Genomic DNA, 14,872 nt, shown 5'->3' on the forward strand with positions numbered 1-14,872 from the left:
CACCTAGCATTGATAGCAGATGATGTTTTAGCTTTTTAATTACCCTGTGCATTGTAGCTAACAAAATGCTTAAAGTTTGACCATATGACGGTCCATTATGGTATCTGACCAACCTGTTTATTAAAGGTACAGTGTGTAAGATTTAGGTGTTAGGGAATCCCTGGGCAGAAATTTAATATAAATAATCCTATTGATGTTTTCACTAGTATGTTTCATCTAAATTGTTCGAAGTGTTGTATTCTTTACCCTAGAATGGGCCTTTTATATTTAAATACTTTATATTTACATCAGGAGCAGGTCCTCACAGAGGAGGCCGTCTTTTTACAGTAGCCTAAACTTGACAAACTAAACACCTTTTGAGTTTTTATGACAACTGAAGGTTTCCACAGGTTCTCTTTCATGTTCGGAAGGGGAGGGTGAGATGAGGGGTATTCAGCTGCAATATGCAAATTCACCACTAGACGTCACTACATTCTACACACTGAACCTTTAAGTAAGTAAATTAAATAGTAAAATAATTTTGTTGTCCTTAGTTTTAATCTGATTCATCTAATCAGTTGTTGTTGGTCTCTTTCTTAGTTTGGCCTTCTTCTCATTTTTAGATGGCAGAATTTTCTTTGAAATCTATTCATAAAAAAGCAGACATGACTGAAGAGACCCACTGCTTTAGTGTCATTCACCACGTTCGTATCCCCAGTAATTAATAATGCTGAATTTATCATGGTTAATGTCATAGAAATTAGGACAGTGATATATCGGCAAGGTGGATTATGGAGCAATATAGAGTACATTTTCTGGAAGTCAAATTGAGAAATTGTTAGTAAAATAACCAGATGCAAATTCTGGTCATTGTAGTGAAATAAATACCTGACAAATTAAATTGTAATTCCATGGCATTGATTAGTACTGCTTGTCTGATATTTTCATTAAGGAGTAATGTTCAGGTTTTCAGATTTTTAACATCACTTGCTATAATATAACTTCATATGATATACCAGCCTCCCCTAATCCAAAGACCAGTAAATAGCAAATAATCACTTTATTATTTGGCTTCACCAGCTGTCATGATAGTAAAATGAACAAAATCTCTAAACATCTTTGCCTTTCAAGTAGAGCTAATTTGTGCTCCATCAGAATCTAATGTCCATAGATTAACTGTGCAGTGTGTACTCAGAGTCAGGCTGTATTGTGTCCACAGCCTTAGAGCGAACATTGCTTTTTTTCACCGGTCTATTACTTTTATCTCTAGAGAACCCCACTGCAACCCCCTTCCTCTTCTTTACCACTCCTCCCCTCCTACCTTTCCTCCACTCACCCATCTCACACCCACGCTTCCTATCAACCCAACCCCCCACTACCCACCAACCCACCTCCTTTACTTCCTCTTGGTTTGGAGATCCTGCCTCTTCCTTGTCCTCTTCCTCCTCTGTCCTCCTTTTGAGTTGAAGAGAGAAGTAAGTGCAGAACCAGTAGAAGCCTTACTCTCTGAATGATAGGTAATGACATGAACTCATGAAGAACGACATCCTTTCCTGTTTGTAGACCTCATTTTTAATTTAGTAGTGCCTTCCCTTCCTGCCTCTCTATCAGTTATTGTACCTCTTCTCAATATTTTCGTCCTGATGGTTTGTTGTGTTTTGCTGTTCTGTTCTTTGAAGTGCTGGACAGGGTGCTGGGGAGGCGTTTAACTACACACTATATATTCATATATAGTAATAAAATATTTGTAATTCAACACAATTTAACTTAGAGTTAATTGATAATTTTGAATCATCATTTAAGGATTTTCATTTGATTAAACTGCCAGACTGAATTAATAACTTGTTACAGTGAATCCATGACTGAATTATGAAGGCTTAAAGGACCATACCAGTGGTTTTGAAAGCCAGCGCCAGTCATCATCTGAGGTATACAAACCTATATTAGCTCGTCCACACTCATGAATCACTATATACTGGTGGACAAAAACATTATAATCCTACTATGTAGGTCTGTATTAAATCAGTCAGCAGGACATATTGAATGCTAAACCAGGAAAGAACACTCAATACTGGATTCAGATCTAATAATGAATACATAAAAGAATCATTTGCAATCTACAGTGTTTGAGCTCTGTTCCTCCACTGATTAATACTCTTTTCAACATCAACCTAAATATATTCAGCTTACTCCAATGTGTTCGAACTGGTAGCTGTAAAAGTTAAATGTGCTCCCCAGCTCCCACTGATTCTGTTTTCAATACTGTCCTGTGTGCAATAATCTCTCTCTCTCTCTCTCTCTCTCTCTCTCTCTCTCTCTCTCTCTCTCTCTGTGTGTATGCGTGTGTGAATCTTAGGAATTCTATGACACAATGCATAGATTACATATATTTACCATAATTTGGCTATTTATCCTTATTTTCTTTTTCCTGATCTGCTCCCATTTTAGTTTGATTTTAATGATGTTTGCAGTCAATACACACAACACATTGTGTACCTATTACCTATTTGCCTTGATAAATACTTTCTAATGTAGGATCTGTACAACCTGTTTCGTCATACTAACCACTCTGTGGCTTCAACTTTCTTCTGACTGAGGGATAGTTCACTGAAAAAAGAAAATTCACTCATCATCTACTCACCACTATGCCGATTGAGGGGTGGGTGAAGTGTTTTGAGTCCACAAAACACTTAAACAGTTTCAGGGGTAAACAGCATTGCAGCCAAATCCAATAAAACTGAAATAACTGGCAACCACGTCTTCAAACGTAAAAAACAACAGAACATAACATGCCTCCATACTGCTCCTGTGGTGTCATCCCAGTAAGCCCTGACATTCAAATTCGACTCGAAACCGCGTCATTTACACCAAGTTTTAAGAGTAAATGTCCGCTAGTGGAATTAGCGATGCTACTGTGCAGTGTGTGGGTGTGAACATGGCGAGAGAGAAGGATATCAGAGGACATTTAGGCTGAAAACATGGTGTAAATGATGCCGTTTTGAGTCAAATTTGAAATTGCAATTGAAAAGCCTACAAACAAAAAAACACTTTCCCATTTCTAATAGAATTTCCAGAGCCTCCAAATCCAAATATTCTGTCCACTGAATGCCAAAACAGATTTTGAATCCTGATTCGGCTTCCAAACCAGCCAGTTAATTATGTTGTAGAGAAACGGATGGTTACCTCGGTAACCTTATAGAGGCACAAACTAGAGGTATCCTCAGCTGATGGAACAGATCATTGGAAGCTCTGTTTATTTCAGGCGGTTAGACCTGTGTGGGTAGAAGATTATTTAGTGGCCTAGACTTTCACATTCACTCCCTGCTCTCTCTTTGCCTCTTGCCAGTCTCACCAAGCAACTGTGTGACTCATATATTAACTGTGATACATTTATTCATATGTATCATGGGTATTCAACATGTAATGCATCAGGAATAATTAGTTTCCATTGATTCTTCAGAAGTGTTTAAGGTACTGTATGAACAACCACAACCATGAAACATCGGTTATCCTAATAAATCCCAGGAAGTAATGTGCCACGATTGTTTTAATGATGTTCATAAAGCAAAAATTAGAAAATTTGTACAATGACATATTACAACAAAGAAAAGGACATTTTCATGTCAATGATTACACAACTTAACACCCTTTTGTTAGCTGAGAGCATTTGCTGTTGTTGATGGTCGACCAACATTTTTTAGAGTAATTCTGCTAGCTATGGAATATGACAGCATTGTGACAGACCAAGACATCTTACTGCACTGAGAGTGCGGCAACTTGCCACTTGTCTTGAGTAGTTGTAGCATTTATTAACTGACAAAGCCAGAACTTCAGATTTATTTCACTGCTAGTTCACAGCTATACTGCTAACCCTGAACTCTCTGCTCAAGTCCCCAGCCTGACCACTGACTCTCAAAGCAGCTGCACTACTTAAAGTGTAAAGTACTTAAAGTGTAAAAATATTTAGTCTACATGCAACTGCAATATCGTAACTGATGATGGTGGAAGCTGAATCAAGGGCAGTTTAACAACCACACTTAAAAAATATAGTCAGTCACTTGGCGATCATGATCATGATGGGTCAGATGGGGTTGAACGCTCGATGTTGGCCTTACCTTACCAGCCTTACCTGGTGTGCAACCAGAAACACAAGAGGGCGTGCAATAGGTCAAGTTGATAGTAAGCACCCTCTGCTGGATCATGAGGCAAACTACTTCAGGTCTGATGTGCTTCTAAAATTTGTAATTTCAACAGATCATTACAGTTCGGATTTGAACATTTCCCCTCACGTTCAAAAGAATGTTCGAATTTGAAATAAGAATTACAGCCCTAATCTTTTATGAGACACTGTTCTGATGTCAGATGTAAGGAGAGATATTGCTTCCAATCAGTTATTGTCTAATTGATGTCTATTTTTAGTTTTAGCCATACTTGTCCTGACACTTGGTGAGACAATTAAAACTTCTTAAGTTTAGGGAACGAAATAATTAGCATTAAATAAATCAACATTAAGAAAAAGTCAAAGTAGCTCACATTGGACGTCATTCACCAACCGTTCTTAAAAATACATTTCTTCTTAAAAAACACTTTCGCAGTTTATTGAAGATTCTGGCAATCACCAACGTTTTCTTAACTGGGATTTGTTCTTAGGTTAGACCAGAATCTATGCACACGTAGGAGCACTCTTACACACATTTGATTAATGACATGCGTGTGCAAAATAATCAGTTTTCTTTAATCTTCAGTTGTATGGTAAGATTTCAATTATTATACTAAAAAGACAGACAGGTTTCATTGCATGTTTCTATTTTTGCAAATTTGTATTTATTATTTATTTATGTGTCAGAGATTTGAAACATGATAATTTTGAAAAAGAGAACACCAGTATCACAAAAATAGTCACCCAACATTAGATTTTACACAATGCATTAAATGTGTTAAATGTGTCACATGTTCCATGGTTTTTCAGCTTTTAGTCAAAATGTTCCGTCTAATTGTAGCCTGAAAAACGAGCTGGCTTTCTGACTCTGTGACAGGAATTGCCCAGGAGAGTGTGTGTGTGTGACACAAATGGTTATTGCTTGTTTTCCTAGATTACAGACACAAGCAGTGTAAAAATCCGACCAGCCAGTGCAAAGAGCACTGCACACAGCTCTACAATGGCCCAAAACACTGTTAAGCTGCTTTCAGACCTACACTATTTTACAAAATAACTAAGGTATTTAGAAGATTATGTTACAAACTCCCTGTCAGGCTGTAATATAAAATACATTGATGATGCTGTGGACACTACACATTGAGTCACTGGCAATGTCACATAGACAGATAGAGTATTGTTATTTGCAAAACCCCAGAAATGCATTAAATGTCCACCCCATAGCATCTGCACAGATTCCACTGTAGAAAGCAATGTTCCACTGTTCCTTACCCATTACAGTTGAATGAGTTTTGAGCTGCAGTGGAAATGAGGCCTGTGCGTGGGTGAGAGATGTTGCTGATGCTACTGCAGCTGGTCCTTTCCCCGCATTCTCTTTTTATAGCCAAACTGCTCATTTGTGTCTCTTTGACGTCACAGACACACACACATACACGCACACGCACACGCCCACACAAACACATGCACACATATATTACAGAGAGAGACAGAGTGAGAGAGAGAGAGAGAGAGAGTGAAAGAGAAAGAGACGGAGATCAGTGATTCATATATAAATTAGCTAGAGTAGCAGTGCAATTCTCCTGCTGTCTGTCTCTGTTATTGCCTCTGAAATCCTCACACTCTGGCCTCCAGTCTGAAGTCAGAATTCCTCACAAGTAGGATACGGTGCTGGAATCAATCCACCTGGCAGAAGTACACTTAAAAGGTTGGGCTAATTAAAACTAATGAGCTGCAATAGGCCTATACCAACCAAACCATTTAAGCTACAGATGCTGACATGATGGAGCCTACTTTTAGTTCAGCAGCCTTTGGTGAGACCCACCAGTCTGAGAAATGACTGTAAGGGTTAAGTTTTCTCAAGCTGAAGATATTATTTACCTACTGGAACTTGCATGGATGAGCAAAATTGATTTGACTATTCCTTTTTTTTTTAATGCAGACATTAAGCTGGTGTCTTGGTCATAGCTCAGTTATGAAATCCGTAAAATCTGAAATACCATATGGTGGAGTATCCTTCCTACAGTGCTGCTGACAATTTTGTTAGACAGGGGCAATGACATTTGCTTTAGCTGTGTGCATTTGAATGACAGGCAAGATTATCTTTTACTATTTCCACTACCGGCAAATGTGTTCATCATAACAACTTAATTTGAATTTAGGTATGCCAGTTCCAGGGTTGTCGTGTGGAGCCTGCTGGTTCTTTATCATTAAAGCTTAGTGGCACAGCTTAAAGGAAGCAACAATAGTTTGATTAGTTCTGCCTGGGTTTCTCCTTCTCCAAGTATATATGGCCACTGTGGCAGAGAGCTGTGGTAACACAGGCCTTCATGAAAAAGCTATAAGTATAATATATTCTATGCAGTATATTTTACAATATTGTCAGAAAATTTACATTTGTAAAGTATCTCTTTTCAGGGACATACTTCTGCCAAAGTCCAACAATCTACTTACATCAGCCCCCCAAATATATCTGATTTTGGGGACACAGCTTTTGTCCCCAATTGGTCAATGTCAACAATAATATTGTCTAAAGAATTAAAAATGTCCAAAACATCTCTGAAAATAATAAAAAATCACCCCCACAAAGCTTTTCTTTTGTCTTTGCCCCAAAGATAGCCTACGACACACACACACACACACAAATAAACCCTCCTGTGCTGTATGGACAGCTCTGTGTTGATGAACTGGGCTGACACCTGGAAAGCAGATATATGAATTAGCCAAGCTAATTACCCAACCAATTGTACCACAGCAGAGTGGGAGCTGGTTACGGATATATCTGTGTATGAATGAGAAAAGAATGCCTGCTATCCTTGTCAATTCTTGCTCTTTGTTGTGTTGATATTGTACTGCATATTAGATGTATCTTTTAGGTTCCATGTGTCATCAGGACTGTTTAGGCAGCCACTTTGGCAGCTGGGCCTCAGACAGCAGTGGAGCGGATCCTCCTGACAATGTTTCTCTGCACTCTCTGCCTGGTCATCAGGTACCTCAGGATGAGTGGAGTGGCTTCTCTCCACTAGGGAAGGAGGACGACATCCCCTGTCGGAGAATGAGGAGCGGCAGCTACGTCAAAGCCATGGCTGAGGATGACAGCGGAGACTCTGATGGGAGTCCTAAACCCTCACCCAAGATCCAGGCCCGCCGGGCCAGCTACCTGAAGGCCACACAGCCATCACTGACTGAGATGACCACTCTACAGTAAGATTTAATTGTGTCTGTCCTTATCAGCTCGACTATTTGTAATTTGTATTCCTTTTAGGTTTTCTATATCCCAGGCCCTCCTGTCTTACTCTGCATCTTACTTTATAGACCTCCAATACCCCTTGTCCAGCAAAGCAGTTCCAGGGCCAGTTGGAACCAGTTCTGTTTCAACAGCCAAAGATCTGGCTCTTGGCCAGCAAAACTGGTTCCAGGCTAGCACAAAGGTAGCTGGTCTAGATGTAAGAGCCACCTACATCAGGCTGGGGGCAGGATTATCGTGACCACTTGTGATCGGATCTCACTTCACAGCTCTGTGTGTAAAACACAATATTTGTGTTGGGGATGACCAAAATATGTTTTTTTTACTCATTCTGAGTTTACATACAGTATGTGTCCAATAACACGGTGTGTGTCTGTAAGTGCGTTTTTGTGTGTGTGTCTGAGAGGAACAGAGTGAGTGAGCAAGCAGTATTGGGGGGTGTGGGGTGGGTTGAATAAAAGAATGAAGCTATGAAGAAAGATTTTACACATTGAAGAAAGGTATGGCTCATTATGTGGTGATCAGTCTTGATAATGTGTAGGGTGGTAAAAACAAATCAACGTTAAACTGTGGTGGGTCAGAGACGTCAGCTGCGTCAGTGTGTTTGTGTGTGTGTTTCTCTGCATGTCAGTGCAAGAGTGAGAGAAAAGTGAATGAGCAGAGTCTGGTTGGACTGAATGAATATATGTATAATTTGATATATAATTTGAAATAGTGCCAGTTCGTGGTTTCATTTACACAGTTTAGGCGTAGAGATGTAGACAGTGACTCTAGCCTCGGGCTGTGCGGTATGGCCTAAAACAAATATCACGATATTTTTAGGCTATATCATGATACACGATATATATCTCAATATTTTTAAATCTCCCCCAAATCACTGTACACATGTTAAATTCATAAAAGTCCACAGGAAGGACGCTAGCATTTCCGACAGTCCCTGAATGCACTTCGTCAGAAGATATTAGCGGATATTTAGGCTTAAAACACGGTGTAAATAACCTTGTTTCGGGTTGAATATAAATATCAGGACTTGCCTTCTGATCATTGAGCAGCTGTGGATCATAGAGTGAACTCTATGTTTTCACTGTTTGTTTCACTGGGTCTGTGTGTGTGTGTGTTTGAGTGTGTGTGTGTCTGTTTTCCGAGCGATTTGGAGTTTACACACAAGCGTCCACTCTCGCTAACGCTAACGTTTACGGTCATCATTTGTAAACTGATTCGTTCGGTTCAGCGTTCACAAAGAATATGAACAAACTGTCAATAACCGTCTCTAAACTCTCTAAACTCTCTGGGACTCTTCACGTTTTTTCGCTTGAATGCCTTATTAGCATAGGTCAACACCCCGCAAATGCCCATAAAAAGGGCATGAGGCTACAGGGCCGTGTGCACACACAAATCTAAAAAATTTAGGAATGACTAAATTAAAATATAAAGACGATGGCACACCAGAATCGAACCTTAAAAAAGTTGTTATATTTTGTAGTGGTGGGGAATATATTTTTAAAACAGTGATACTTGAAATGCAGTTACATGTTCAGTGAAAGCTGTATTGGAGAAAAGTTAGAGAAGTCAAGTAAAAAAAATTGATCTGCAGGGCCGGCTTCAGACAAAATTATTCGGGTTTAGAGCGGGGAGCAGAGAGGTCGAAAATGAATCTCTTTTTCCCTGAATATTTCATTGTGGCTACGCCTATAGGACTTGCTAGGAACACGGAAAATGGAGATGACTGAAAAGGACCGATTATGTAGCCCTTGTTTACTTCTTTCTCGAGCAACTGAGAAACTATTTCTGGTTAATTTATGGCAGGCCGGAGGTTTTTTGTCACATATGTAAATGTAGGAGAGGAAAGGACCCCCACCCGGAAACCCTGAGAAAGTCCTGTGATTAAATGGTCTACGAATACAGAGTCGGGGTAAGACAATTCTGTTGCTAAATATTGAAGGTTTACTGGTGTGGAGGGATGAGCGTTCAGGATGTCTTTGAACCACAACGTTTCTCTGGCTGAGGTGGGATATGGGATGGGATCGTGCGCCTGGGACAGACCGGGGATGAGCGTCTTTGTAGATGCTGCAAATGTGGAGAAAGTGGCAGTTGTGGTATGTACACACACACTACTGTTGAAATTATTGCAGATTGGTAACTTGTTAAAATTATCCATCTGGCGGCCTAGACTGCCGTGCGTTGAGAAGGAGACGGGGGATCTCGTTTGAGAACTGGAATGGCACTGAGGGACAGAGGAGGGATGTGTGACCTGCACTTCCACAAGAATTACAGAAGATGGTTTGAGAGCCTCCAGCGATCATAACGAGTAGTTCGGGGCCTAATTGTGACCAATTCAGGTGTGTATTGAATTGCACTATATACAGCGCGGCTTTGATGGAGAAGGTTTTGTGATACTGGTAGAATATGTATCTTCCTAAGCTCAGGTTTAGATCGCCGATTAACACCAGATAAGCGTTGAGTTCTTGTCTCATTTCAGGGTAGACGGAGCAGATTGTGTGTATTAACAGCAGCAGCAGTGTATCAGTGTATTTTCTTTATTAGTGACATCCCTGCGGCCCCATAAAATCTCTCTTCACCTCCACCTCACTAACAAACACCTTGATGTTTCGCTTCCTCTTTTCATCGTTTGATGCCGAAAGTCGCATAATAGTTTGATCTCAGATTTGAAGTCAAAATAAATACTGTCAAACCCTGAAGAGAGGGAAGGAAAAAGAAAATGGAGGTGCACAGAGTTATCTGACCTGGATCTGCACACCATTGGAAACAAAGCACTGCAGGTAAACCCTCAGCTGAGAATCTGTGGATACTCGACCTGAGCCTGACGGGACCCATCAGGACTGGACATCGGGGACGGGCTCAGACAAAATGTTTTCAATATTATTCTGGTGAAGGTCCTGCTTGGTGTGCAGTGCATCCATCGACCTGGGTGTGGTGCGCACAATGTAGTGCGGTTGCATCTCCTGAGCCATCTCTCATCTCAGAAATGAAATAAACTCAGTTTTCTTTCTTTTTTTACCGGCTACACTTTGATGGAACATTTTTACTAAAAGCTGTTATACTATGGAACATGTGACACATTTAACATGCAAACAACAGTGTGTAAGGATGGGAGACTATTTTTGTAACTAAATAATCTCCTCTTTTATATTTCCATGCATCTAAAAAAATATAATACGCACTGAAGCTTGTCAGTATTTTTTAAAGATAAAAATAATAAAATATTATTAAAGATTTTACATTATACAAATTATACAAATTAAAAGTTAAAAACACAATAACTGATTATTTTACAGAAGCATTTCAGTTGTCAAGTGTGCCTAAGAGTGCTCTTCAGAGTACATAGCTTCTGTTCTTACATAAAAACAAATCCCAGATAAGAAAACATTGGTGAATCTCAGAATCTTCATAAAAACTGCGTGAGTTGGTTTTAAGAAGACATTTCTTCCTAGCCTCCTAGTATTTACTGCATCTGCTAGTGTTAATGCAAATTTATAACAAACAACAGATCCAAGGAGGAATAAGTGGTGCCATTCATATAGAAGACCCTGCAGCAGATGTCAAGAGAGCTTTGGTGATGAGGGCCAACGGCTATGTGCTGCAAACAAAAACTACCGATGTCTGCAGCGGAATTTATACGCTACGTCCTGCTTCTGAATGCTGCAGAGATTTGTGTGTTGATGTGAATGCGTTGAGCAAAGAATCTTCTGCTGCATTGTTCACATGTGAAAGGCAGGAAACAGTTGTGTAACCATCATATGTAAGCTCTGTCCCTAATATCAGTGGGTAACCTCTACATGGAAGAAGCTGAAAGCAGATCCCTGACCTCCTTTGCAGGAACCGCCCACAGCCATTGGTTCAGATTTGTGACACCTTGGTCAAAATCCAAACACCCGAGGTTGTAGCCTTCTCAGAACTCATCAAAGCAGTGGATAAAAATAAGGGATAGTTTACCCAAAATTTTAAATTCACTCATTATCCACTCACCACTATGCTGATGGGGGTGGGTGAATTGTTCGACTTGAAACGGCGTCATTTACGCCATGGTGTAAAGTAGAATTAGTATTTTGGGGCTTACGGACACCTCGATGACGCCACAGGAGCAGTATGGAGGCATTTGTTGTATTTCTACTATTGAAAAATTGGTCACCATTTACTTCAATTGTATTGGATTTGGCTGCAATGCTGTTTACCCCTGAAACTCCAAAAGTGTTATGTTAACTCAAACACCCCCCCCCCCCTCCATTAGCATAGTGGTGAGTAGATAATAGAGCTATCCCTTTAAGTGCACCAGTGTTCAGCAGTCGAACAAATCTCACATCCTGCCTCTCTGAAATTTAATCCTCGATGTCCCACGATTTTCTTAAATTCAATGAAGCCTGAGGTGATCCTGTTTATTCCCCTTAATTCCACCTTCTTTGCTACTGCTTATCGTTTTGATCAGTATGACCCAGATTTGTCACAGCTGAGACTCTGCCACTTTCCAATGCTGCTGCGTTGATAAATGACTATGTGCATGTTGAATAACTTCAGCTACTTAATCCCTATGGTTTTTCATGTGACGTGGATAGTGATCACTGCTCTAACTGAAATAGAGGATTAAAAGTAAGTTCAGAGTTAACTGTTTATTTAATTCTACATCTCTGTTCTCTCTCTGTCAGGATTTCGACGGAACATTCTCCCAAGCTGCAGATCAGGAGCCACAGTTACCTGCGTGCGGTGAGTGAGGTTTCAATCAATAGAAGCCTGGATACCCTGGACCCCAAAACCCTCCTCGACCCTAAATCGCTGCTGTCCTCACCCCAATACCGTTCTCGCAATGAAAGCTACATGAGGGCCATGAGCACCATCAGTCAGGTTGGTTGCCAAAACTGCTGACTTTATATTTACAGTAAAACCCCCACAAATCATGTCTCATGCACTCTGCTGTCATATGATGTTTGTACCCAGTTTACACAGCAAAAATTATGTGATTAGGTTCTTTCTTGACCTATGTCCTATCCTTCCACATTTGTTTCTCGGAAATCCGTTACTGTCGTACTGCCTTACTGACATACAAAGAAACAAAAAGCATACAAGGAAACAAACAGGAGTGAAAACAGGCGGTAAATATATGAGATACATCAGAGGGCAGGAGGATTTATCATATAAATAGCCAGAGATTGCATCAAGTGTGTACATCAACTGCAGCCAATCCTGTTAATCCTGTTACAGTCTTAAATGTAAACTGGCAAGTGTCCTATGTTAAAAAATGACTAGATGGTTGAAAAGGATGATAAAGAAATAGATTCCCCTTTTAATAGACAGAACTATTATTTTGAAGACTTATCAGACAGAAAGAAAGTCATCACTTATTTGCTGTCCTATGAAACATGAAATATAAGGGGGGTCTGTCACGTGATGAACATGCGACAGATCCAAAAAATAACTAATTAAAAATGAAACAAAAATCTAGGATGAAAAAAAGGGTCCCATACACATAGAAGACACCTACAAAGATGTAAAGTGCCTTAAGATAATGTATATTATTATTTGGTGCTATACATTTGGTGCAGCACAAAATCTGGATTTATCCACAGCTGAAAATAATTTCCAAAAATGTACTTTTTCATTGAGTATGAACTACTTTAAGTATGAAACTATAGTGTGCTGCTGTCATTATTAAGCATGTTGAAGAAATGAAACAATGCATCTGAGTCATAGAGCTAATTTTTTTTATCTTCACTAGGCAAACATTGATATTTGTCTTTGATTGGCACACATTGATTTAAGATTTTAAGAACAAAAAGAAAAAACGTGAATAACTCCAGGAAAGATGACACTAATGCACATGTTTAGCATTTTATTCCTTTTTGAATTTTAAATGGAGCGATGCATGCGAGCTAGTTCAGGCAGCCAACGCGAACTGCGCTGCTCCAATCATGTGACCCACCGCACATTCCACAATAAACTATAGTACACACCCACCCAATTTAGTGGTCTATTTCAGCTGCAGAAATTTCCCATCATTCCCTTTGCTTGCCCCCACTGCTGCATCAGTATTTCTGCCAGTTGCTTCAGCGTCTCAGCATTGTTGCTCATGTGATCAGTATCTTGTCTCCTGGCTCCGTGGATCGCTTGTCTCTCGAAAGAAGTCTGCTTATACCACCCGTGCAGGCCTTAACCACAAGGAAGTCTGCAATTACTTCCTGACTCAAGAAAAAAACTAATTTTAAAAAGATTTGAATTCAAACACTGGTAACAGCGTTACCAACAGCACTCCTCCCAAAGCTGCAGCTTCGACAAAGAAGTGCTCGCTGCACCACTAACTGCTCCTGTACCTGCAGATATCTACTCAAGGGCAGAAGAAACTACACGCCTGGATCCGCTGAAGCTTCGATCCCGTCCCCTCTGCTCGAATGAAATCTGCACTTAAAGTTATGAATGAAATTCAATCAAAATATATCACCATCTCCCCTGCAGGTGATGTAAAAAACACTGTCGAGCCAGTTTGAGCTTCGAGGCTTCCTGTTGACGTCACTTCCAGGGTTTTTTTATGTTAGTTTTGCCCTACTCTTGTTGAGGGTTAAGGACAGAGGATGTTGCACCTCGTTAAGCCCTATGAGACGGATCTTGATTTATGAACATGGGCTATACATTTAAAACTTTGATTGATTGAATAATATGTATATGCTTTGCAGCCTAATGCCATTGTTGCATATCAAACTGTTTGCTGCACCCCCAATGCTTTAACATATATTTGCATGGCTCCCCAATGCTATTGTTGCATATTAGACGGTTACTGCAGCCTTGCTGCTTGTATATGTATCTGCTATACTGTCTTATGATATTGTTGCATATCAGCTGGTTTACTGGGTTGAAAGTGTTTAATTTGGGTTTTGGTTTATTTGCTGCCCATTTTCTCGCAGGAATTCCAAGTTCACTTGGTAGTTTATATTCAGAAACACTTCTTCTCCAGGAGATAAGAAAAAGAGAGAGCAGAGGGGGAACTGGGGTTTTATTGGCCTGGTGACCTCATGGGTCATAAGGCACACAGTGACCAATAGTAGCTTGAAGTTGTGTCCAGGGGCAGGTTTAACACCGAGGTGTGAAGATCAAATCAAATCAATCAAATATACTTTACTTCCCATGGGGAAATTTGTCTTTTGTCAACAACAACAAAAAAACTGTACACAAGGACATATCACGTAAGACCCTGGCTAATAATGCAGAATAAAAGTGAATTTAATATTGCACCTGCCCTAAAAACACTTAAAATGATCAAACACTAAAAGGATATAACAAGATAAACAAGATGATATACAGAAACAGGCATTAAAACTCAAAGTGTCGGTTATTGAGTAGTGTGATAGACGTTGGGATGAATGAGAGCTTGAGGCGGTTGGTTTTACACTTATAGGCTCTGTAATGTCTGCCTGATGGTAACGGGTCATATTCGGGGAATGGTATGTGTGACGGGTCGTTAAGTTCAAGAAGCTCTCCTTTGTCTCCAG

General features: G+C 40.0%; 1 protein-coding gene across 3 annotated transcripts in view; it reads left to right on the forward strand.

Annotated features, from left to right (window-relative positions):
- Positions 1-14,872, forward strand: part of LOC118117721 (disks large-associated protein 1) — a 109,840-nt gene that overhangs the window by 34,965 nt on the left and 60,003 nt on the right. For 2 of the 3 annotated variants that reach the window (XM_035170215.2, XM_035170219.2), the window contains exons 4-5: positions 7,122-7,336; positions 12,041-12,236. In XM_035170215.2, coding sequence (XP_035026106.1) covers positions 7,122-7,336; positions 12,041-12,236 — 411 coding nt within the window. The remainder of the gene's footprint in view (positions 1-7,121; positions 7,337-12,040; positions 12,237-14,872) is intronic. The other variant, XM_035170216.2, reaches the window with a different exon arrangement.

The sequence above is a fragment of the Hippoglossus stenolepis genome, chromosome 11 (genome assembly GCF_022539355.2).
Source record: "Hippoglossus stenolepis isolate QCI-W04-F060 chromosome 11, HSTE1.2, whole genome shotgun sequence".
Classification (NCBI taxonomy): domain Eukaryota; kingdom Metazoa; phylum Chordata; class Actinopteri; order Pleuronectiformes; family Pleuronectidae; genus Hippoglossus; species Hippoglossus stenolepis.